The sequence below is a fragment of the Caloenas nicobarica genome, chromosome 18, assembly GCF_036013445.1.
Source record: "Caloenas nicobarica isolate bCalNic1 chromosome 18, bCalNic1.hap1, whole genome shotgun sequence".
Taxonomy (NCBI): domain Eukaryota; kingdom Metazoa; phylum Chordata; class Aves; order Columbiformes; family Columbidae; genus Caloenas; species Caloenas nicobarica.
Genome location: NC_088262.1, coordinates 2,401,525 through 2,426,338, shown reverse-complemented (window position 1 = coordinate 2,426,338; position 24,814 = coordinate 2,401,525). Strand labels below are relative to the sequence as shown.

Sequence of the window (24,814 nt, the reverse complement as noted above, 5' to 3'; positions counted from 1 at the left end):
TATAGAAGTAATTGGAGCAATAAAAGTGATAAGTTGCGCAAGGGAAAAAAGGAGCAAAGATCTGTTTTCTCCTCCCAGCTGAAAAAGTTGAGGTTTCTCACTGCCACAGTGAGCGTTGCTCGGTTGTTACTGTAGTCACCAAAACATGGAGCTTCCTTTGGGGTGAATTCCCTCCCATGACACATACACAAGCTACTAAGGTGAAGCAAACGATACTCAATTAAAACCACAGGAGTAATTTAGAGGGATGAGACACTTCATTCCTCCAAGAGTATTGGCATTAATGGAACACAATTACCTTGAAAGTCACATGGCAGATGTGCAAATTCTGTGTACTGTGGTTGCAAATCTATGAGATGACTAAAAAGCTTCTTTTTAACATTTTTTTTTCAAACCATACGTGCATTTGATGTCACTTGTGCATCCCTCAGGGAGCCGAAGCACCCGGAGCAGGTCACACCTTCATGGTGACGGTGGGCAAAAGGGGTAAAAAAGGAGTAAAAAAGGGGTAAAAGCCAGGGCACACAGCTGTCCCTTACTGTGGCCACTCACGTTTTGGGGGACAATCGCGGCATTGTCTGAGCTGGCAGTGTGGCCTCTGGCAGCATCATTATGTGAAGTGTTGAGTCAGTCTCCGGTGGCCGGATAAGTTGCAGGACTGTTCTTTTAATTTTAGACGTGGAGAGAGCTATAATTAAAAAAAAAAAAAAAAAAAAAAAAGTTTCATTACCTGTATAGTTCCTGAGCTCCCTTCCTCAGGGCCTGTCTGGGAAGAGTTGAAGATATTAACATTATCAGCTACAGCAACGTTAGCGGGAACGCAGATCTGGGGTCCTGGAGCTGTGCCACGTGAGACAGAGACAGGATCGTCTGTGGTGGCAGAGCGGTGAAGGCCATTCAGGGCAATTTCCAGATCCACTCACAAAAGTTTTTTATTCTTTTTTTTTCTCTCCCTTTTGTCTTCCAAATCCACAATATTCTGCATGTTGACAAGTGTGAATGGAAAAGTGTCTTCTGCTCAGTATAAAACAATTTGGAGAGGGGAAACCTGAGACTCTCGCTTGTTGGGCTTTGGCCTCAAAGCCAAAATTAAAGCTAGCCTTCTTTGTAAGCTAGGAATTCCAAACGCTCAGTTGATGTTTTCAAGGCTTCATCCCACCATGAAAGTCTCTGAGGTGCTAAAGCACTTTTGAGTCATCTTTCCTTTAAGGATGTTGCAAACAGATGCTGAACATCCTTTACGGAAGCTCCAAGAAGCCACTTGTGCATCTTGGGCTGCTGGTTCTAGCAAAGCTGGCGCTGAACATCTCTCGGGATTTGCAGCCCACGGTCAAGTAGGGCCCTGAATTTGTACGAGCAGCACCCACCTGCATCAGGAGAGCAGTTTGGGGTAGGAGATACCGAGGCTACTGTCCCCCCGCCGTTGCTGTAGGAGCAATGGCCACAGCTTATGAGGCTGCTGCAAAAAGCTGAGGGCAGCGAAGCCCAGGGAGCATCGTGCAAAAACAGCCAGAGGGAGCAGCCTCTGCAGCTGAGATAGAGTTTCATATTTATAAGAAAGATTGCAGACAGAAAAAGCATTTCATTTTCTCCTGTCTGAGCAGGAAAACTTCACGGAGCAGAGCTGATCCAGTTTCTTGCTGTTGCTGTTTTGTTAGCCTACTTAGCTTGCAGCTTTATAATTGGGGCTGCATTTTCCTAGGCTGCACCCGGGCAGACCAAAAACCATTAGAAGAACTGAAGGCCAAGCAACATCCACTTTTACTGTACTCAGATGAAACCAGTGGAAAAAAAACCCCAACAAAACAGCAGAAGTTGCAGATGAGATGCCAAAGATAAGGCAGCAATAGAAAATAAGTACAGGAGTCAACACTTCACTGTGTCTGCAGTCAGAGGCCTTTAATGAAGGCTGAATCAGCATAGGCTTGGTAGCTGCTTTTGAAGGAGAATCTTTTCCTAAACAAAAATATGTAATTGCACTCAATGAAACAATGCTTATCAGCGCCAAATGGCCTCAGAGCATCGTCTGGCCATTCCTCTGTGGAAGTCCCAGGCAATGTGCTTTTGTGCTTATTTTCATCCTGCAACCGGGGCTGATCCTCAGGTTCCTCATTCATACGCTTTCCGCAGGGCTTATTTGACACTCAAGCAACAAGTTATATTATAAAAATCACAGCTTCACTCTGTGTTATCATTCCTCTTAAGAATGTTTATTGCTTCTCCAGTAGTTCAAGGTCAGATATAGAAAATGACTCAAAGTCATCTTTTGTTGTTTTGACAGCTCTAAAGTAATGGAAGTCCCCATCTGGCAAAGGCAGAAACCTTGCTGGAGTACCAGCAGGAAAAAGATAGAGACAGAGAATTTTGAGGGGAAACCCAGCATTGATTACTGGGTTTCTTTCCCAAACTTGCTCCATTCTATCTGTTCCCATCAGCTCCCAGCATCTCCCATCTCTCAGACACAGGAGCCCCAGTAAGAGCCGGCTGGACTTGCATGTTCACGCAAGTACCTGCACGTAGGAGCTGAAACGTTCGCTGAAAAACCGGGGTGCAGGAGATGAGAAGGTCCTTTCCGCTCCAGGTTTGTGCAGCACCAAGCGCTGCCCTTGGCACCAGCTCCGTGTTCCCGGGGCACTTCTCCAGTGCTGGCAACTGGCTCCCAGTTAGAGGCACGCTTTCCAGCTTTCATTTCAACACAGCCCTTTCCTCCTAGGGCTGCTTTCATTGCTGACAATTAGGATCTCCAATGCTGCAGAAGTATGAAGCAATAAACCCCAAATTTGGCTTTGAAAGGGCTGGAGTTGATTTCTTCTCTCAAACAGCTGATGCTGTGGCCTTGTCAAAAGGAACTGCCAGCCTGCGATCCCAGTGTTTGTGCAGCTTCTGCCCGGGGATTAAAGCACAGATGTGTGACATGTATTGTAGTTTTATTCCAGGAGTGAAACACCTGTAGGAGCCGAGAACAGCTGTCCCCCTTTTTCCAGTTAGATGCATCAGGAAGGACAAGACAGTGACTTCACATGCTGTCATCAAAATGCCCAAAGGGCTTTTGGCAAAGCTACATCTTAAGTAGGTTTGTTCAAGCACTGAGCCTCAGCACTTGGCAGAAAAGCCTCAGGAGAAGCACAAGCCCCAGCACAAGGCTTTTGGCAGCCCCGGTGGGTCCCTGAAGGTGCAGCAGGTCAGCCCAGCCCCTGCACGACCAGGTCGGGATCTGGGACCTGGTGCTGTTAGTGATGTGCAGAGAGACCTGAGCTGCATTTCCAAACCCCACACCGGTTTTGGAGGTAGCAACAGGAGAGGGAAGCTGCAACGGTTTTCATCCTGAGCTTGAACACCACTGAAGTTTTGGACGTGGAGATGTAGACTTAACCTCCAGTCCCCTCCTGCAGGTCTGCTTCTCCAAACAGAAAGATGCTGATGGTTAATGCAGCAGCTCACTCCCAAGCAGACCTCAGTACTTAACTGTACTAATTAAATGTTTTCAAAAACCACAAGATTGACCTTCACTGCATGCCCACAGATTTTTCTCCCATTTAGCAAGCAGAGGGTTGACAGAGTAGCCTATTAAAGGAGAAGAAAAGCAAGGCTCCAGATACTGTTGTTTTTCCAACCTGCTCCAAAGTGCTTTCTGCTTTTTAAGAGATGGAAACCGTAATCTCCTAATAACCTACTAGGAGAAACCCAGCTAGAGACAAGGAGTGCTTGGCTCAAATAAAGCACAAAGTCTGATAAAATAGTAAACATACTTAAAACTGAAGTTTACTCAGATACCTATGCAATAAGCCTTGACAGCCATTATATATACAGGCACTTATGTAACCAGAGAGCCATTCTACGTGGCATAGAGTTGTCCTTTGGGAGATACCCTCTAGAAAAAAAAAAAATAAAGGCAATTAACATAGAGTCTGACTTCCTTACCTTTCCCAAGGACACCAGCAATTTGCTCATTGCTAATGAAACTTGGAACATCTCTACCAAGAACTTGAATTCCTGCCAAGGAATCAGTTTTACAAATTAACCGAAAGACCAGACCGGTGCGATGCACCGTGTCAAATAATGTCGCGAACCAGCCCCCCCGATGGCAGCATCTGAGCTGGAGGAAGAGCCCAAAATAGCCCCTGGCAGCTGGGGCGGGTGACACAGACGCTGCTTTCAGAGATGAATAGTAGTAAGTCGCTTTCTGGAGACAAGAACAAACGCACAACAAGCACCTTTTTGGCAGGGAGAGGGACCCCTGGGCTGGCACCCCTGCGGGGTGACAGGTTGGCGAGGTGCCCGTGGCCACCTGAGCGGGGCGGCCCCGCCAGCTCCCACACGTGGCTTCAGTTTCATTCATGTCATTAGGCAGCTTCCTTTAGAGCCGAGCATGTGATTTTTATAAAAAATTTTTTTCTTTTTTTTTTCTTTTTTTTCTTCCCCTCAAAAACATTTGGTACTTCCCCCGCAAGAAATCAGAAGCTCTATGTCAGATCAGAGGCTGGAACAGCTTCCTGCAATAGGAGAGCGTTCCTCCCCGCGCTCTTCCTGCGCCGAGCTCCCGACAACGCCGGCGCTTCCAGCACCAACAGCCCTTCGCTTCACCTCGTAGCACGTTCATTTGGGCCCATCTTGTGCGAGCATCTCCCCAGCCAGCACCTCCTGCAAAAAAAGGGGGTCTTTTTTTTTTTTTTTTTTTTTTCCCCTCCAGGAGCTTGCTTTAAAAAGGCATTTCTGCAGCTGAAACACAAGGAGCAATCTGGGAGGTTGAATCAGAGCTGATGCAGAGCAGCTGTAGCCAAGCAGGGCTCTCATTTGGACGAGCGGGGTCTGAAGAATTTTTTTCTTTCCTCTTGAAAGAGAAGCTAAATAGGATTTTTTTTTTTCATGCTCTGATCTTGAAACTACTTGTGCACGTGCTGAACTTGGAGCATACAAGTCCTTTTGTAGGAGTCAGTGGGACTGAATGTGCTTGGGGTTGAGCACACGCATAAGAATTTACAAGGTTGGGGATGTATTTTGTCCTGGTTGCTAAGCAGGATGGACATTATGGATCTGGGTATATGACTTACACTACCCCGCTTTCTCTTGGTTTCTTTTTTTTTTTTTCCTTTTTTTCTTTCTTTTTTTCCTTCTTCCCCCTCCCTTTCTGCTTATCTGTTCCTGCAACTTAGAAAGCAGCAGCCTATTTGTGAGCATGTATGTATATAACTGAAACTACAGTTTTCAGCCTCGCCCAGGGAACTGTATAGAGGCTTTGACAGAGAGACTTATAAAGGGAGTTTTGTGTTTACAACTCCTGATTTAGAAGATTGGGTGGAGAGATGTAACCTGATGGGGTTTGATCCACGGGAACATATGTGGATAGAAAAAAATCTGCTCAGTTGTGTCAGGGACATTTTATAGGGAAAAAAAAAAAAAGGACAAGACTTTCTGTCTTCTGCCAGGGTACTATGCCATAATGCATTTCTTCAACACGTTTTCCAAACTGAAATGAAATTGCATGATAAAAACTAGGGAAAAGCTTTTGTTCTTTACATCCTGCTTGCTTTATTATATGGCGTGCAAGCGTGTGCTCTTAGCAGGTGTCTGGAAGGAGAGCTGGAAGTTCATGCTCTCTGACCTCAGGCTAAAATCTTCTTGAACTTGAAAGAGCTGGGCCCTGCAGAGCTTCACGAGCTTCCAGAGCCGCCCTGCGTGCGCGGAGACACATCGCTGAAGCGGTTGCAGGACCGAGACTTTGTGTTCGTGATGGGACAGACTCTCTGCTCCGGGGTGGTGGTGGAGCAGCCCCGGTTCTTGCCCGGCCGGTGTTGCTGATGGTGCAGACCTGGTGCAGTTGTTCTCTCAGTGTCTCCAGTTTTTGGGGTAGTGCCCAAAATTGCAGTGCTGGGGACCTGGGTTGGGCTTTTCTGCGGCCGCCCTTGGCTTCTTGCTGTCAATAGGGTTCCTGTGTGTTTTTAAAGTAGGACCTACACATTTACTGGGAGGCATTGCCAGCAGAGGGAGCATGAGTTAGTTCCTCCCATCTGTGCTGTCCAGAACTGTCAAATACCATCTTTAATAATTTTGGTACAAAAGCAAGCAAATAAGGTAATAAATGGAAAAAAAAGAAAAGCAAAAGAGATCTGTCTAACCGGGTAGCGCAAAGGCAGATCGGTCAAAGTCTTGGCCATGTTGAAAACTTAATCACAGTATCTATTTGGCCGTAAAAGTTATTTATACTCTGTAACTTGCAAAATGACCAAATCAATGGGCACTTCTCTCTTTATGGAACATAAATCTCTCATTTTGTCCTAAGGTGGCTTTACTCATGAGCAGAAAATTATAAACGCGAGTTTTATATGCAGCACATCAGCCGTAGAAGATGGCTGGTAGCAATGTAGTTTAAACGTCAAACATCTACAATATGCTGAATGAATTAAATCTGTGCTTGGCAAAATGAGACTCCTGCTGCTGGCTGGAGCACCTGGTAGCAGAAATAAAACCACAGCTCAGATTGCCCCGGGGTATTGATTAGATTTTGTTCTGTCCTGCTGCAGGGGCGTTGACACCAAGGCCGGTATCGCCCAGACAAGGTGCGATGCTGCTGAGGGATCTGCAGAGAAATGGGGCTACGTTAACACGTGGGGAGCAGCGGGTCAGAGCTGAAGGACGAGTCACCGTGCGTGCTTTCCTGGGGACAGGGACGCCCCAAAGGGCCAGTTCGCTGAGCTCCCCTGCCCCATCGCACCCTCCTGATTTAGCAAAGTCCTGCTTTTCCTGTATTTAAGCCTCCTGGCTCATTTTTGGCTGAACAAGCTTCAGCTCTTGCCCACGTAGCTTTGCCAGCAGATACTACGGGGCAGCATCGGGCACAGGAGGGCAATGACGAGGACACACCACTGTTGCAGAGGGACATCTGCCAGTGCCTGTCTTGTCCCTTTTGGTGGGTATGGCTGAGAAATGGGCTGGAACTTGCAGCCGGGTGCCCAGGGGGCAGACACTTGCTGCAGCCCTTGCAAAGGCAACAGTCTGGCACAGCTTTTACGTACCTATTCCTGCTCAGCCTGACACTTAAAACAGCCTTAATAGCACCGTGTGCTCACAGTAAGCACGTGCTTAAATGTAAGCACCATCAAGACATAAGAACCTTCATAGCTGGAGCCACAAGCCTGAATTGGGCTTTTGAGCCTGCAGCACAGCAGGAATCGGCAAGCGGGTGGAAATGTCACCTTCGTTTTCCAAAGCAATTTGCATTTTCCTGGGCTGGCAGCACATCTGACAGCTCCAAGAGGCTCTGGCTCGGAAAAAGCGGTGCTGGGGCAGCTGCCCCTCGCTCGCTCTGCCCGGTGCACGGGCTCGTCCTGGGGCAGACGCAGATGCTGGGCTGTTTTTCCAGGGGCATTGCAGCTCTGCTGCAGGGCCCCCGCTCCGCCAGCGATGCTTCTTTAAAAACACTTTGCAGGAACCGCAGGGAGAAAATCCCGACTGCACCGAGCACATTTAAAAAAGCAGGAAAACAAAACTGAACCTGGAGGGGGACGTTGAGCAAAAAGATGTCCATGGGGTGTCTGAGTAGGACGGGATCCTTATCGCCCTAAGAAAGTTGGGGTTTGAGGCTCTGAAGAGCAGTGGGAAGAGGAGGTGGGTGCTTCTTTATTGTGTGAAGTTTTCCAGGGAGTGGCGGCTTTGGGAATTGTTCGTAGCTGGGCTGGGGCTGATGGATTGAGGGCAAATGCTGCTCCCGCCGTGGCTGAGGCAGACAGGGCACCTGCTTTTATGCTGAACACGAGAGACTTCGCTGTCACCTGCGAGATACTCGGATGGGAAGCTGGTCAGAGCCCTGTAGCTGCATGTGGTCACTCACTGTGGCATTTTGAGGTGAAATCTTGGTGGATAAGGGCAAGTAAAAAAAAAAAGCAAGGGGAGTACTGGGAGCGATGCCCGGCTCGTGGGCGAACCCCCAGCATCCCTGCTCACATTTTGTTCGTGGGAGCTTCGGCCCTTCATCCGTGAGGCTGGGGGCACCCCCCGTCACGGCAGAGCCTGCCCGGCCCTCGGGAGACTTTTTGGGGTGCGGGAGCAGAGGAGCAGAGCCCACCCCACCCTCCGTGCCAGGGCAGGGAGCACCGGGCTTGGCCGGGAGGCTCGGGTGGGTCCTGCGTGCCACGATGCATGAACATTTGGAAAGCGTTCACCTACGGACACAGGAGGTGTCTGTCCCCTGGCCATGTGTCCCCCCGTGCCCGGGCAGCAGCTCGCCTCCTCCGGCACGGCTGGCAGGTGCTCTTTGGCAGGGAGAAAACAGAAATGAAGGTAGCGGCAATGAAAGCAGCCGCGTCTTCCAAATCCTCCTGTACAAAAGCCCTTTTGTTCCCCGGGGTGAATTCCAAGAGTTTTTCTCCAGTTTTGATTCCAGCAAACTCCCACTGCAAGCAGACAGCCGAGGGTTTGAAAACAAAAGCAGCAACTAAACCAAAAGTCCCTCGTAAAAAAAAATCCCCATGAGGGCTGAAGGCTCTTGACAAATAGCTTCCCTAGCCCGCAATTCCTGTGGATTTCCTAATTTGAGATAAGCAGCAAAGAAAACAGGCTCTGGCATGGGAAGGCAGCAAAGCCAGCAGACCTTGGCAGAGGGAAAATATGGGCTTGATTTATGGCGCGTTGGTGACTGGAGGGAGTGACTGTCCCCGCAGCTCCACTGCTGCGATTTCTTGTGATAACAGGGGTGAGAGGAGAGACCACGAGGCTCCTGGTGGCCTCTGTTGCTCTGTGGGGTCTCTGCACCGTTGCATCTTTCCCAGAGCAACGGGAGGATGCAGCTGCCCCAATGCCGGAGGTGCAGGAGCCCCATGATGGATGCGACCCACTCCAGTGACCACGAGGAACAGAAGGCAAAGTTCTTTTTGGCATAGCTTTCACCTCAATAAGATCTCCCTGAGCTTGTGGCTGCTGCAGCCTGGATGGAATTGCCTGGGCAGATGTTCCCAGCTGTGCTGCATCGGGTGCCTCTCCTGCTCGGTGATGTTGCCACCGTTTGCACCAAGGTGCTGCTGTTTGGGAGGAGCTGTGCCCTTTTCCCCAGGCCGTCAAAGTTGGAGCAGCTGGATGCACATGCCAGATGAGTTCAGCCAAGGTGTCGTAACAGGGTTTTTAATATTAAAGTCTCTTGTGCCCTGTGCTGAAAGCTGTAGGCAGGCAAAGCTCTCACATCTACAGGAACATTGAGGCAGGACCAAGCTGGGAAGTGAAGTCTGAGGTCCTGGCAATGGAGAGTCCAAGCTAGTGCTGGAGCCCACGAAACAGTGAGGTGGCAGCGGCTTCTGTGGGACACGAAAGGTCGTCCTAAACCCTCATAAAGATCAATCCTAAACCCTCAGTTTTGTTTGTTAGGGCACTGCTGGAGGGTGCAGAACTGGTCCAAAGCTGCATCAGCTCCCAGAGCCCCTGCAGCCCTGCGGTCAGTGCGTGTGTTAGCGTAGGATCTCGTCTCTAATCTCTATCAAAGCATCTCTTCCGCTTCACACTCAGAAGGTCTTAACTCTTCTAAAATTTAGAGATGCGCTCTTATCAGAGTGACAAACAGACTCTCATAACCAAAATGCGCAGATAGATAAGAAGAAATTGCATCCCTCTGGTTTCCATATCGACACAAATAAATACAGCAGCCTGCAGCCCTTTTGCAGGATGTGTTAAGAGGAAAATGGGCAGAGTAAGAGAGATTAGCCTGGATCAGGAAATTACCTTCAAAATTGAATTACGAAAATAAAGAGCTTATTGAAAAGCAGGCAAATAGGTTCTGATATTTGCACAGTTTGGTGACATTTCTGTATGTTTCTGCACTGTGGGATCCAGAGATTAGTCTGCTGGAGTCCTTATTGCAAAGCTTTGTGCTTTGCCTTCTTCCAGCGTTTTGTTCTTGTGCTGTTCAGAGCTTCGCCACTGAACTGGCCCCCGCTGGAGGCCAATCTCGAGGCAGGCACGAAGGACTGACCTTGTGATTTTACCTTGCGGTAAAGCCGAAGATCTTTGTCTTCATTGTGTTTGTGCCTTGGCAGCGCTGACCGACGTCAGCCGCTGCGGCGAGCTGGAAACGCAGCTTCTCCTGCGGCGGAGCCGGGTTCTGAGACGCAAAGAACCCTGGCGTGATCTGAGCAGATGTTGCACAACCTCTGCTGCACGGTTCATTCGGTGCGGCTCCGTCACCCCTTGCAAAAACCCTGCTGTTTTGGTTTGGGGCCTCTCCTGCACTGGGTTTATTACCGGTTGCAGGATTGAGTCAGAGGAGGGAGCTGAGCTCCGGGGCAGGACAGCAAATTGCATTTCCAGCGCTGGAATGTGGGTGCTGACGGTATCGGCAAGTGGTTCGAGATCGGCTGGTACGTGGTCACTGGGTGAGCTGTGCCCAGGCTGTGGCATTCCATGCTCTTCTTATCTTCAGGAGCCTGGGGAATTAAAATGGAAGGTGGATGCAGCATCGGCCGTTCACGTGTTATGCCGGCAGTTCGAGGTTTCCTACTGTACAGGTTTCCAGATGTTGGTTTTCCAGATGGAGATGCAGGCTTTCTCTGTCTCTGTATTTTCATTGTTTAGACTGACTTTGAGAAAAGTCTCCATGTCTGGGCTGTGGCTCTGAGCTCGTCTCTTTGCCAAAGCAAATTAGGCTGCACTTGGGGCAATGTGTTGGCTGCGTTGACATCTCTGGGAGGTGTCTTTAGGAGCAGGTTCCCCTCGCTTGGTGCGATGTGTCTGAGCCATCAGTCACAGCCAGAGAGGAGAGGCAAAGAGCAGGGAGAAGTGACTCAAGCACCCTGTGTAGCCTGCTGGCATTTCCAGGTTTGGTATGAGATTTCCTTATTTATTTGTTTTTGGAGAAAAGCACCAAGAGGAAGAGTGGAGGACTAGGACTTCAGCGGAAATCAGGGCTGTCCCGTGGTACCTCTGTGCCTGGCACAGGCGTATCCTGATTCCGGTATGCGTTGGCGAAATCCATCACAGTCATGAAAGTGCTCTTGCCTTTCCTGCTTTGTTTCCTGAAACGTGATCTCTGGGGAATAAATAAGGAAATAAATAAGCTTCAGTTCTTGAGACATAAAGGTGTGGGTTGCAGTGCGGACACGGGGCACAGTGATGGGTGAGATTGTGCTCAGACCTGGACGTGCCAATGGCCACCAAATGAGCCGGCAGCTCCGCGGCACCGAAATGAGAGGACGAAACCTGGAACTGGGAGATTCTCAGCCCCGTGACCACAGCAGGCTCGGCTCCCTTCTCTCAACAGCCCTGAAATGAGTTGTTAAGGAAACAGGTTTCACGTTTGCTGTTTCCAAGGAGTTATTGTAAACAGCCGTGAGGGAAGACACAGATAAAGGAGGTGCGGGGAACGTCCCCATCCTGCGTGGAGGACGTGCCGTGTTCCTCGTTGGAGCGTCTCCGTTTGGCTCCATCTGACCCGGTTGCTCGTGGTGGCGATGGAGGAGCAGCCAGTGGTGCTTGGCCGCTCTTACCTATTGACGGGCCAAGGAGAGGGCAGCTGCGTTATATTTCAAGGAGGCAAATAAAGCACAGTATCCACTTCATCTCTTCTCTTGGCTTTTGGTTGAAACTTCAACAGGTTTTTAGAATCTCATGCACATTAAATTCTGTTTGTGTGGCTGATGAGGGGTTGGAAAACCGATTTTCATGCCCACTTCTACATCGTTGGTGCTTACATGAACATCTAGCTTTTGGTTTTCTCCAGAAACCGTGGCTTGGCTAAAGCTCTGCATTTACAAACTGGGTGGTGGGCACAGCTCAGGCGCTCGCTTGCCCTGTCTCCGTCCCCCTGCTTTGAGCATCGCGCCATGTGGTTTTATGCAGCTTTACATGCAACCCAACCATGAAGGCAGAAGTGGTGAGAGAACTTCCCTTGCGCCTCCCCACCCCAGCCACCAAACCAGTGTCACCAACACCAGCCTCCCGGTCACCTGCGGAGCTGTCCCAAAGACATTTAAATCAAAAAGTCGTGGCCTCATTCTCTGACTGCCTGTGTGGCAAAATTCAAAGGCTTTCAGGCAGCCCAAGCCAGTGGAAGAAGGCAGTGGCCATGCGGCAGCCACTGTGGTCACGGCCGTGGAGATGCCACAACAACCCTTGGGAAGGCAAGTGGGGCTGCCCCTGGGAAGTGGCCTCCCGGGAAGATATATTTGTACTACTAAAACCACCAGAAGTGGCTAGTTTATGAATTTACACCCATTTGTGTTTGTTCTTTCTGGCTGAGGACTCGATTTCTGTTTCAGCTGGAATGGAGCCAGCTTGTAAAACCGAGCCCAGGTACAGCCCTGGCAGCACGGCTTCTCCCTCAGACCCACTCATTTAAAAAAATACTTCATTATCTACGTGTATTTTAATTTTTAAGCGCAACGATTTGGCAGGGAATCTCAGGCATCTTCGCTCAGTGACTATTGTTTAGTCTAGAGGCGGTGAGTGTGTGACCACGGGGATGCCAGGAATGCACCCGGCCTTCCCGCTCCTCGGATGCTTGGCTGGGGCGTCCCCATGTGTGGGATCCCTCGGTGGAGAGACCTGGGCAGAATTAAAAGCTTTTCACCTTGATGAGCGGTGACGAGCTGTTGTTGGGGCAGACGACTGAGGACTGAGTTGGGCAAGTCCACCACCAGCCCTTGAACTCTCGCGTGTGGTAAGATGGATTTGTAGCAGCACTAACCATTATGCATGCCTTGCCCTTTAATAATTTGCAAGTGTAAATTATAAACCTTTGAGATGATCTTTAACACTTGTTCAAAACAATACTTTTCCCCCGTTTTGGTCATCCTGAGGGTGCCATAGCTCCAGCAGCAGTTTAGATGCTCCAGGTGACCCTGCTCTGCCCAGAGTGACAGGAGAAGCTTTCAGATATCTTTGCATTTATGTGCCTGGGTCCAGGCTGTTAAAGGGTGAAGTTCTCAGAGGTTTGGATATTTCCATCTGGCCTGCAAAGCCTGAACTTGTCTTTGACAGCATCAAATCTACCATTGCTCGCTGAAATACTTGCTGGAACTGGACTATGGATAAGAGGTGCCCTCTGCAGTTGAAGACCAAGTCTTTGCATGAAGAGTCGTCTCCTTTTGGGCCTTTCCAGGGCATCTGGGACAAAAGAATGTTAATCTTGATTTCTTGGTTTTGCCAGAACCATCTCAGTTTGGGGTTTTGCACCGAAGCCATGGCCGCGGGTCCTTTCCCAGCGCAAAATGGGTGCAGCGGCCCTTGGGTACCGGGCGAGATGCTGGTGGTGCGGTGTGTGGTGCAGGGCTGTCCTGCAGAGCCTGGGGGATGCTCATTCACTCTCCTTCCGTGGAAACACACCAAGGATTTCCATTTTGCCCTCATGTTAGGGGTGGGGGTGTTGCTTATACGAAGTTCAATACAGCTGATAGAGGAAAAGCAGATCATCTGAGCCTCAAAACCTTCCAAGAAACCAGACAAAAATTCCTTAGGAAAGACAGAAATAGTAAATGAGCCACTTCTGTCTCTTAAAAAAGTGGAAGAAAGAGGCATTTCCCGCCTGTGAAATTTTACCGGCAAATTATATGCTGAAGAGTCTTATTTGAAAGAAAGTGTTGCTATATGGCTATTGAACACAGCTTTAATAATAAATTGTGGTGAAAACAGAACAGGTTAATATCCTTTGAAGGAAATAGGAGCTTTTTGTGGCAAGGAACCATTTACTTTGGATTATATCATAAAAAGTTTTTGACTGCAGTGAAAAGTCCAGGGGCTGGGGAATGGGATTTTCCTTCAGAAGTAAAAGTTTATTTTCTGTTACAGCGTATGTGGGTAGTGAATTCCTCTGTCTTCCCTTTCTTTATTATTCTCTGTTATGCTTCCTACCCTTTTGCTGTGAAACTTTGAAGTTTCCTTTTTCAATATTGATATTTAACGCTGCCCTAATTGAAAGGGGCCAAGCAACATTAATCTTTCCGTACGCTCTGTCAGTGCTGGTGGGAAGAGGTTAACAAGCCCCTTGGAAGTTGTATTTTTCTCCCCTCCCTCAGGAATTGGGTTTAAGACCTTCACAGGGAAGTATTTAATGTGTTTTCATTAAGTCAGGTTTTCTTTTTCCTGTGAGGATTTTGCTTTCAGGCCTCACTTTGTTCTCAGAATGGGTTTTCTTGGGCTGGTTGAGACCCGCGGGGCGGGCGGGTGGATGCAGAAGATTGCGGTGATGTTGCGGCAACCGCTCGCGTTGCTGCCGTCCCCATCAGTGCATTTGCCGCGAAAGCAAAGAGGTTTTTTAAACATGCCAAATTCTCTCGCACCAATCAGTTCAATATTTACTGTGGGTAATTGCTTTGCTAAAAGAAAGTAGGTTTAAGCTTGCGCGTAACGTTACAGATACGCTGGATGTTTTGCTGGATCGGAACTCGGTTCTGGAGGCATTTCTCAGCACTGCTCCGAACCAGTCTGGGTTTTTTTCCCTCCATTATTCTTAAAACCGGGCTTTTGAGTCAAGTGCTTGTGGAAGTCTCCGTGTGGCAAATTGCAGCGAGAACTCTCAATGGGGTTTAGCTTGCAGGCTCGGGGACCAGAAAGCTGCCCGTGGTTGTTTACACAGAGAACTCCGGACTTTTTGGATGCTGGGGAGCAGATGTACGATCCCGTCTGCCGATCAACCAGGACTGCAAACCCTTTGCAGAAGGAGCTACATTTAGACTTCATGCTTTGCGTGATGGCTCGTTGGGGTTTTCCTTCTTGCAAATCCCAAGGAGTTGCAGTGAATCCCCCACAATGATGCTCAGGCCCCCGGTTTGTGCCTTCAGGATTGAGCCTTGTGCTGTTATTTGGTGTCTGAGACACCCGGGGCTTCTGCACAGCCTGAACGTGGATGCCTGGTGTCTGCCATGGGCTGGGGACTTGTTCATTTAGTCACCCATTTTTATCAGATTTGCAATGTCCAGAAGCTCTGTTTCTTTCTCAGATAGGGCTGAAATTGGCCGGTGGATTTCCATTTGCCACAAGGGACACAGACTGTCAAATACACACATGGTGGTTTTCTTCAGGAAACAAAGCTAAAAATAATAGTGATTCATAAAAACACTGTGGAAAATACAGGTTTTCTGGTGGATGGAATAGGTAACATCCAATTTAAGCTGCCTCCACATTTCGAGCTCCTGTACAGATGACTTTCTCTGCAAACTGCAATTTAATACAGCGTCGTCTTTCAAAGCTGATGTCTGCTATGGTAAACCGGGGGATTTTATTTGACAGTGAGATACTTGCTTGGCAGTTATTACTGAAGAGAACTGATTTGGGGACTTCCAGTTATTTTTTTTCTTAAGACAAAAAAGCCTTCTAAGTGTCAGTGTTTGGTTTTTGCAAAACATCTCCTGTTGGTGCTGCAGGTGCGAGTCCCCGGCCGTGGCAATTCCCCCTTTGCAATCCCTTCTCGGGGTGCCGTCGTGAAATCCGTGTTTTGTTCTCGCTACCGTTGTTGCTTTCTTCTTTCTTGAAAAGAAAACCCCAAAGAGCGTTAAGCTGTGTCTGTGTCTTGGCAACTCGAATACGTGAACAGATTGTGCTTCAAAAAAATGGCAAAGTTTCAAAATATTGTATTCTGTGAAGAAGAGACAAGGAAAATAAACTCCCCAAAGTGCAGCTTTTATTTCGCCAGAAGGCGGAAGGTTTTTAATATTTATTTGGGTTTGGCGTTTTGCTACCTAGTTCTTCTGCTGACACCACTTGTGAACCATGATAAGATTAAATGCTGCACAACCTGTTCTGGTTCACGTTCAAATTAGGTTAATTTACAGTAGGTCCGTTTTCAGCCTCCCAGGGCTGCTTGAGAGCAGGTTCCTGAGGTGCCGGTACAGCCCATGGGATTGTGCAAACAAATCCATGAAGGGAAAAAAAAAAAAAAAAAAAAAAAAAAGGAAAAAATGAAAGAGCAAAGCAAATTTGTGCTCGCTTCTCTTTTTATTTTGGTTGGGTGAAAGTCATTGCAGCAGTGTGGACGGATGGTCGACGTGCATGAGTATTCCAAGAGATGCCTGGTGAGTGTTAATGGGAAGAGTTCAGCTCTAGAGCTGAAGAGGCTGTTTCTGCCTCCCTGGGCAAGTCGGCGAATTTCTGTGTCTTGATTTCCACGTGCAAAATAAGGATGAAGATCCCGCTTTTCTTGTGGCCGTGGTTGCCTCGTTTGCTTGAACTGGGAGAGGACGCACGAAGGTTTTTAGAGGCAGAGAGGTCACTGGGATGGCAGACTTAGAAATTACCAGACAAACAGGGGTTTTGTTTGGCTGCGCTGCAAGACCTGTATTTTTGAGATTCCTTTTTTAGCTAAAACATGACAACATGAGGAATACCGCTACCCATTTAGCATCCCGTTGGATCTCATGTGCACTTGGCACAGCTTGGGCAAGAAATGGTATGGAGAGTGCCTGGCACAGCAGGGCTTGCTCCCCAGTTCTGCCTTCTGGAGACCTTCATAGTGCAATTAAGAAAACTAGGAGGAAAAGGGTCAAAGAACAGCTCTGCTAGCTGGAAATTCCTCCACTTGTTTGTACAATGATTTTTACTTACTTACAAACCAGCTTTTACCTCTTGGGAAAGCCGAGAACAATTCCTCATGGCTCTGAGTGACCTTGCTGCTTTTATTTTGCCTTTTCAGTGTTAGACTGGAAGCTCCTTGGAGCAGAGAGTTGGCTTTTCCCCCCACCCCCTTTTGTAAATTTGCAGCTCTGGAGATTTCTAATAACAACAGCAAGACTGCAAAGTGGTTTCCAATAAATGCTGCGTTGTTCCAGCCTGTCCCATCCTGGAATGACGCTTTGCCAAAAGAAGCAAGCACAATCCTGTCTTTTGGAGCAGACAAGGAAATAAAAAGAAAAAAAAAGAAAAAAATGGCAATCTGAATTGACTAATTGCTTCAAAAAGGTAATTTTCAGTTCTGAGTGCCTGCACTTTGATCCAGCACCCCTCTGGCACTGGGGTGCACAGACATCTATTGACATGAGTTTGTGTCAAGAGGAAAAACAAACTTGAACATGTATAGGTAGAGTTTGGAAGAGAGTGTTGGGAATAGAGTATAAAACTCATGCTTAAACGAAAAACAGTAATTGATATGAATTGTTAGGTTAAAAATGTTTAACGCCTAAATTAGATGCTTGTGCCTTTTTTGGGGACCAGGGGTTTTATTACCCAGCCAAACAGCAAGATGTTTACCTTGGGGTTTTGGTGACATGACTTATGTTTTCAGGTTATTTTATCCATGAATTCAAAGCCCCGTGCTGAAATGTGGCTGTATATGTTTAGTCATAAAAAGGTTCTTGTATTTCTCTGGTCTGCCTGGCTCTTGCGTCTGCCGGCTTGGACCCCTTTACCGGAGCGCCTGCATTTGATCTGCTCGGAGCTTGAGCTTCGGCCAGCTCAGAAAAGCTTGGCTGGTCAGTGTGAACACAAACCAACGGCTCTGAAGCCTGCAAACTTAATTCTGCTTTATTTTTTGCTGGGTTTGCACAACTTTAATGACCAAGAGGTGAAACATCCATTTAAGCAGAATCAGAATCTGGTTCTGGACTTTCAGATTCAATTTTTAAAAGTTTTTTAATCCTCACAGCATTCACCATTTTGTATCTGGAATGGTTTAAAATCTAAGAAACATTTTAAAGGATCCTACGTGGGGAAGGCTGACGAAGGAGAAATACCTTTCACTTTGCATTTTCACGTTGCCTGCCCTTGCCAGAGCTCTTGTCTGTTTTCTGTACCAAGTTGGCAGCCAGACCCTGCAGGTTTAAGCTGAGCTTTACTGAACAAAGGCACTTTATGTTTTGAACTCTGTGCCCTGAGTCTACACCACCAACCTGGCCGGGCATTTATGTTAAATAAGGTCAACAAATACAGACAAGCCGCGTTTTGCAAATTAAAACAAAACAAAACAACAACAACAAAAATGCCTTTCTTTAATTCTACCTCTTTCTGGTTTCACAGGCAAGAAGAGAAACCCTGGGCTGAAAATTCCTAAAGAAGCATTTGAGCAGCCACAGACAAGTTCCACGTAAGTCTGCAAACGCTACGGGAGAATAAAAAAGCAAACCACAAACCCCAGCTGCCTTCCAGCCGTCGCTGGCACCTCCGTGTCACGGCCCCGCTTGTCCGGGATAACGGGGACCCTTGGCGAGGAGCGGGGCCAAAACGCCTGGGTTAATTCTGGGACCATCACGGGGGATAATAACCAAACGGCCCTTGGATTTCTCTTGTCGCCCCAGGTACAGCCAGGGGGTCTCAGCCCGTCACCCTCTGCCTGTGGTGCGACTCGTGTGCTGCTTAATGATGTGCCCAGGAAAAGGAAAAAGCAGAACAGGCACCTGATTTTAACTGATGTGGCCCTTCGGCCGCCCAGTTTGAGTAACGTGCACTTGACGAGGCATAAAAATGCATCCCCTTCCCTACATGCTCAGCCTTGCACAAGAAAACCCTGTGCTTTCTAAGGCGATTTGTGCAACTCCAGCCTGCTTGGCTTTCTTCGCTTCCTCGAGGGTTGGCTTTTATTAGCCTGTTAACCCGTGCTGTATGACTTAGGCAATCATTTACAGTGGTTTTAGACCTTTATGCCTGTTTAATCCATTTTTCCTACAGGCTGGCAGAGATTTGGTGCTTGCCACCTGGCTTGCCTTGCGCAATGAAGCTCTCTGGGTACCTGCCCGGGGAAGCTGGATGTGAGAAATGCCAATTCCAGCAGCTTCCTGACCCCTTTTGGGGGTGACTTTGTGGATTTTGGCGATGTCTGTTGTTCCTGTGGAGCCAGGAGACTGGTTAGGCTGCTCAGGGCTGAAAGAGCTGCTGGCCTGGGGCGTTGGGGGGGTTGTATTTACTCATTGAGGGAAAATTGCTCTTTGTGAGGAATATTTCACATCTTTTTTTTCCGTGCTGCAGGCCACCCAGAGATCTAGACTCCAAAGCCTGCATCTCTATTGGCGAGAAGGTAAGACCAGGAGTTACGGGGACGAGAAGACCTCTGGGGACAGGGGACCATCCCGGGCTGGCTGCTTGTCCAGGCGGGTTGCTCAGGGAATTGCTAAATTTCAGCCAAAAGAAAGGGCAGATTAATAAACACTAGCTATTTAATAATTGTGGCCTATTTTGTGTGAAATGGGGAGTGAGGAAAAGCCAGGAAGAGCCATCCTGGGGGCTCGTGTGAGCCCTGACGGTTGTACCTTGGAAGCTGCTTCCTTGGCTCACTAATTGCAGCTCATCCCCTGGAAATAACGATTATAAAACAAGGGGATTGCTGACAACAGATTTTACTCTCCTTTGCTGATTTAAAGCCTTACTCCAAAGTATTTCCCTTCACTAATATGGAAGGCCTTCTCATCAGGAGTCCAGCTTGGGGTAGATCTTCCCGGCCTGGAAGCAAGTCCTTCTGACAGCATAGAAACCAGTTCACCTGGTGTTACAAAAATATAGCAGGGAGAAAACAAAACTGAGGACAGCTATTTTGATAGGAGAAGATGGCACAGCAGCATTCATAAAAGCACTTTCAAGCTAGGCAGTAAATTTATTAGGTGCAAAAGACAGTCCTCGGTGTCAGCGAGTTAATTTATGAAGTGAAATGCTAATCCAATAGCGTTTTATAATGTCTATCTTTGGATGCTTTTCTTTCATTTTGGGCTTTGTGTTTTCCCTGGCGTGGAGCTGGGGCTGGAAGGTGGAAAGAGTGTGAGATGCCTCTGGAGCAAAATGCTGCAGCACGGAGGCAGAGCAGATGCCTGCTGCTCGGGCAAGCGCCCGTGCCAGGAGCAGAATTCCTCCCTGCAGTCCCAGGAAAAGCTCAAGCGCTCCAAAAAGGCTCCGTGCACGGAGGTAGAGAGCCCGTGTTGGGTGGTGCAAAGAGAAATGCACTTGTAAAACCCAGAGCTCAGTCTTTTTTACGGCTGCAGATATGTGGTTATCTTGGAGGGACGGACATGCCGTGGTTTGCGTTTCCCATTGATCTGTTGCCTCTTTGTCCAGCCAGGTTCCTTCAGGATGTGCTGCCTCTTCCACCAACATTTCCACACTCGCCTCTGATCCCTGGGGAAAGCCGCTCTCCCTCAACTTTCTTTAAACCTTGCTGCTAAATTTATAGAATTTTATAGAAATGTATAGAAATTTAGTTCTAGAAATTTAAGAGTGGCCTTGAGAGACTCAAAGTGCTTTTTCCCAGAGGGTCCTGCTGAACAGCAGGAGCAGTGTCAGGCAGGCGGAGATGCTGAAATCTCTGCCGTAACACAAAAATGTCAGTCAGGGCTCCTTTTGCAGGCGACGTAGCTGCGAGTGAATGAGCGGGAGCTCACAGGACCGCGGTGTACGGGCCCTGCACGCTGTGCCATCCCCAGCCAGAACATTTCAGGCTGTGGGTTTTGTTGTGGTTTTTTTTTTTCTGCTGTGCCGGCAAAAAGCGATGTGGGATTATGCGCCGTGAATCAGTTCATTATAACCCGCTTCTTTCTGTAGGATGATTGACTGATGTGGTTGTGCGTTCAGCAAACTGAATGACTGGTTTTAGTAGCAAAGGCAGATTTGAAACATCCAAAAATAATAATAAGCAAAAAATAGAGCTGCTGCACAATATCGTGGCAGAAAGGAGAAGGACAGGTTAGAATGCAGGGCTCCAAACAAAGTCATCCTTTGTGCAAGGCCAGGAGAAAGAGATCTCGAGTGCTAGACAAAATAAATCCTCCGTGGTTTAAAAATGGGGCACACTCAGCTGGTATTTGGTCCATCTACAGGTCTGGAGAAATAAGCTTTTGCAGGCCTTAAAAAAATGGAGATATTTCCGTGATTGTTTGTGGGAGGAGGAGGACAGAAGAAAAAATATAATAAAAGGCTGAAGGTGATTCCTGAAGGAAGAAGCTGCCGCGGCGTTTTCTGTCACAGCCCTTAGAGGATGGAGAGGCTGGAAGTGGTGGCAGTTGGAGGTGGCTGGGGGGACACTGGGTGGCCGGGGGACCGTCCCACCGGTGGAACAGTCCTTCCTGCACCCACCCTGCCCAGGGTGCTTGTTACGAGGCATGTCCTCTACAGAACTGCTAATTACTGCACAGTAATTAATCCTCCCGGCAACCCCTGAGACCATGATTTCCTTTCTAGCCTCATGACCACGGATAGAGAAGAGGGTGCTCAGAGGTGAATCTATGTGCCAAACAGGGCTGGATTTTAGGGGCGTTTTGCTCCTTGCATAGGACACCCGCACAGCAGCTGCCTTTGCGCTGATGGTTTTTTTTCCCCTGCAGAATTTTGAGGTGAAAGCCGATGACCTGGAGCCCATCTCCGAGCTGGGACGAGGTGCGTACGGGGTGGTGGAGAAGATGCGGCACATGCCGAGCGGGCAGATCATGGCAGTGAAGGTGAGTGACCTCCCAAGGTGCTTTCGGTCTGTGTCGTCGTGCGTGGGCACCCTCTGCGCTCTCCTTCGTGCACATCTCTAATGTCGCTTGTTCCGATGCATGGCATCGCTGGGATCGACTTCTTTCCTTAGGAAATCCTCTTTCTGGACAAGAGCAAAGAGGTGCTGACGGCCAATGTTAAAATGCTTTGTCTTGCAGCGGATCCGAGCCACCGTGAACAGCCAGGAGCAGAAGAGGTTATTGATGGATCTGGATATCTCCATGAGGACGGTAGATTGCCCATTCACTGTCACCTTCTACGGGGCGCTTTTCCGAGAGGTATGGACATCCTGGAGATCAGTGGATGGATCCTCTCTCAGGCTCTGAATTCCCATGTCTAGACTGCCTCAAAGTGCCAGGGGTTTCATCTCCATCTAGACATGGAGACTTGGTAGAATATGGGTTTGCTCAATCCCAGCCTGCGTAACTTACAGTTACTTCTTGGCGAGCAAGGAGAGACGTGGTCCCAGGTGAGGAGGAGCCCAGGGCAGCCGAGCCCCAGCGCCGGGGTGGTGCGAGGTCCCTGTGCTGAGACGCTGGGGCTTGGTGGTGGCTTTGAGTGATGGGGACAGCGACTCTCAGCCTGATCCATTAGTGTTAACATTGTCCTGACTTGCAGTGAGAAAGCCACATGGAGGAAAAATGTGGAAAGCTCTGAAGAGCAAGGTTTATTGAAGAGTTTTAAGCGTAGCTCTGCAGAGCCGAACCTTTCCTGGCTGAGCATTTGCAGTGACCTGAGCATGTGGGGAACCTCAGTCCCGATAACTTTCAAGACTCCTAAATCACTGTGACTCTGCTTTGGGAAAGGACAGCAGAAAATACACCCTAAATGTTAGTGGGCAGCACTTTGTTCCAGCTGGGGTGGAGGGAAAGAGAAAGCCCAGTACAGTTTTGTTGGATGACTTTTAAAAGGCAGGGAAGAGGCAGACAGGCCAGCAAAAGGCAAGTGCCAAAGACTTTTGCTTGTGAAAGGAGAGGATGGTTCATTCCAGTGGGCAGATGTTTGCTTTCTTTATCTCCAGGGAGACGTGTGGATTTGCATGGAGCTGATGGATACCTCACTGGACAAATTCTACAAACATGTCATTGACAAAGGCCTGACGATTCCTGAGGACATCTTAGGGAAAATAGCCGTCTCCGTGAGTATTAGCAGGGCGAGAAGGGAAGGGAAAGGGTATTTCTTTTCTAAACCAAGTCCTACATGACCCAGGCTCCCTGCTGTATTTGCACCAGGAAGAGCAAGGTCCATAGGCCAGCCCACATGGACACTCCGGTTTCTGGTCTGAGGTGATGTTATTTATAAGCCATAAATAACCCAAAACGTAGTTGAGAGATGGCACAGCGTTAGATTTGGGGAGGACTCTCCAGCTCCTTTGTCTTCTTATTAGGATCCAGGATCCCCTGGGAGTTCCCTGGGTGCCCACCATCACCTTGGGCTGCCGTGAGGGTGCAGGACCCATCTGAGATGTAGTTCCTTCCCTCCAAGGAGGTCTAGTGAGGATGGGCCGCGTGAAGCCAGATAGGATTTGCTCCTCATCATGGTGCTTCCAGCTGTGATTCACTTTAGATTTCTTGTTTCAGATTGTAAAAGCACTAGAACATCTACACAGTAAGCTCTCCGTGATCCACAGAGGTAAGTGCTGGGCACACAGCCGTGACCGTGCTGGTGTCTGTCTGTCTTTCCTGTGCTGTGTACTCTCAGCCAGGCACAGGGCTCCTGAAATACCTGAGATAAAAATGAGCCTTTGACAGCAAAAATATTCCCCAGCATCTCCTGAGTAGCAAAACCTAGTCAGAGGAAATGTCTGCTGGTTTGCTGTTTAAAAACTGGATGCTGGTCCCTGTGTCTCCCCGAGGTGAAGGAGGATTGAGCTCCAGCCTCGCTGCGCTTGCACAGAATGGGCTGTTTCCCCCTGGGTTGCATTTCCCTAATGCATGGTCGAAATCCATGATCTGCTTCAACACCTCTGCAAAATTAATACCTAAAATATCCTCAAGTGAATTCATAAATACCCTCCTTAAACTTTTCTGACATTCTCCCCTCTAGAGCATCTCAAAGATGCCATGAACACTCTTAAAAATAATTTGCAGTGTTGCTGCTTGACACCTTTATTTTTAAAGGGTCATTTTCAGTTTGTCGTGAGGAGGAAAGAGCCCTCTCTAGTGTGTGACTGCCGGGGAAAGGAGCATCTGAACTGAACAGAGTTCAGCTCTAGCAGGCAGTCACATTTTGTACATTCTGCATGTGGCTGGGGGTTGAGTTTCTGCCTTCTGTATCATTTACAGTAGGTGGAAAATGCTGCTCGGCTTCTGGATTTCTGTTTACTCGTTTAATTTCCACTGAAAATTGTCTTATTTCAGCATAGTAACAGATGGGTGAGGATCTCAGGTACCTGAAGCTTTTGATTGCAAAGTGCTGATTAGAGAGCAGATGTTAGTGAACTGTAAACCACCCAATTCTAATAAGCAGGACTCAAAAGCAGCTTCTGGCCTGCTTCGGGTGGTGTTTCAGCTCTTCTGTTTAATAGTTTATCACATGTAGACAGAGGACCTTCTTGCAGAACAGACTTTGTTATTTCTGGGTGGCAAAAGGCAAAGGATTGCTCCCTTTTGAGGATCAGTACCAGGACAAGAGAAAACAGGGTAACCTGTGCTACCTGCGCTGTGTTGAGATTTGATCTGGGATTAACCTGACAAGGATGATTCCCTGCTGTGCAGGAAAGCACCTCTCGTGGATATTACTTACTGGCCTCTTTCTGTGCCTTAATTTCCCTTTCTGATGGTGATTATAACTGCCTTCACGAGCGTGATGCAAGTGTGAATGCACCAAGGATTATGAGGCCATGATGGGAAGCAGATAAATCTGGCAGTAATGAATAGATGAGACACTGGCCTGATTTCCATAAGGTGTGGAGCACCCACACGCCTGCTGCCGTTCACGTTGCCTTCCAGCTTGGTATCCTTAAAAGAAGAGGCCATTTCTGAAATCCTCATCCTTGTCTTAGTTTATTGCTCCTTCCTTCCCCTGCAACCCCTGCTCCTTTTCACCCTTTTCTGCCCACCCCTCATCCTTTTCCCGTGGGTTTTTCCTTTTGCTGGCATGAGACCAGATCCAGCTGGGGACTTGCCAGAGCTGCAGCTGTTTGCAGACACCCTCTGGAGATGCCTCCAGCCCCCGCGAGCAATCCATGGCCATCCCCTGCATGGCGGGATATGATGGCTTCGTGCAAGGTGACCTCCCACCCCCCCAAATCAGAGAGGGGAGTCTGCAAGTGACGGGGCACTTGCAGGACATATGACAGGCCCATGAGCAGTCACCTGAACTTGCTGTATCTGCAGCCAGCCGGGTTTCTGGCGTGCACAAAGCACCGGGGTCTGCACGGGCACCTTTGGTGCCCTCTGCTGATAGGAAGCTCTTCGGCTTTTTTTGGCTTGGCACAGCCACCCATGCATGA

At 48.5% G+C, this 24,814-nt stretch overlaps 1 protein-coding gene across 1 annotated transcript in view; it reads left to right on the top strand.

The window, feature by feature from the left end:
- Nucleotides 1-24,814, top strand: part of MAP2K6 (mitogen-activated protein kinase kinase 6) — a 48,243-nt gene that overhangs the window by 3,890 nt on the left and 19,539 nt on the right. Inside the window, exons 2-7 of the mRNA XM_065647699.1 lie at nt 17,923-17,989; nt 18,868-18,916; nt 21,207-21,320; nt 21,519-21,638; nt 22,382-22,498; nt 22,941-22,992. Coding sequence (XP_065503771.1) covers nt 17,923-17,989; nt 18,868-18,916; nt 21,207-21,320; nt 21,519-21,638; nt 22,382-22,498; nt 22,941-22,992 — 519 coding nt within the window. The remainder of the gene's footprint in view (nt 1-17,922; nt 17,990-18,867; nt 18,917-21,206; nt 21,321-21,518; nt 21,639-22,381; nt 22,499-22,940; nt 22,993-24,814) is intronic.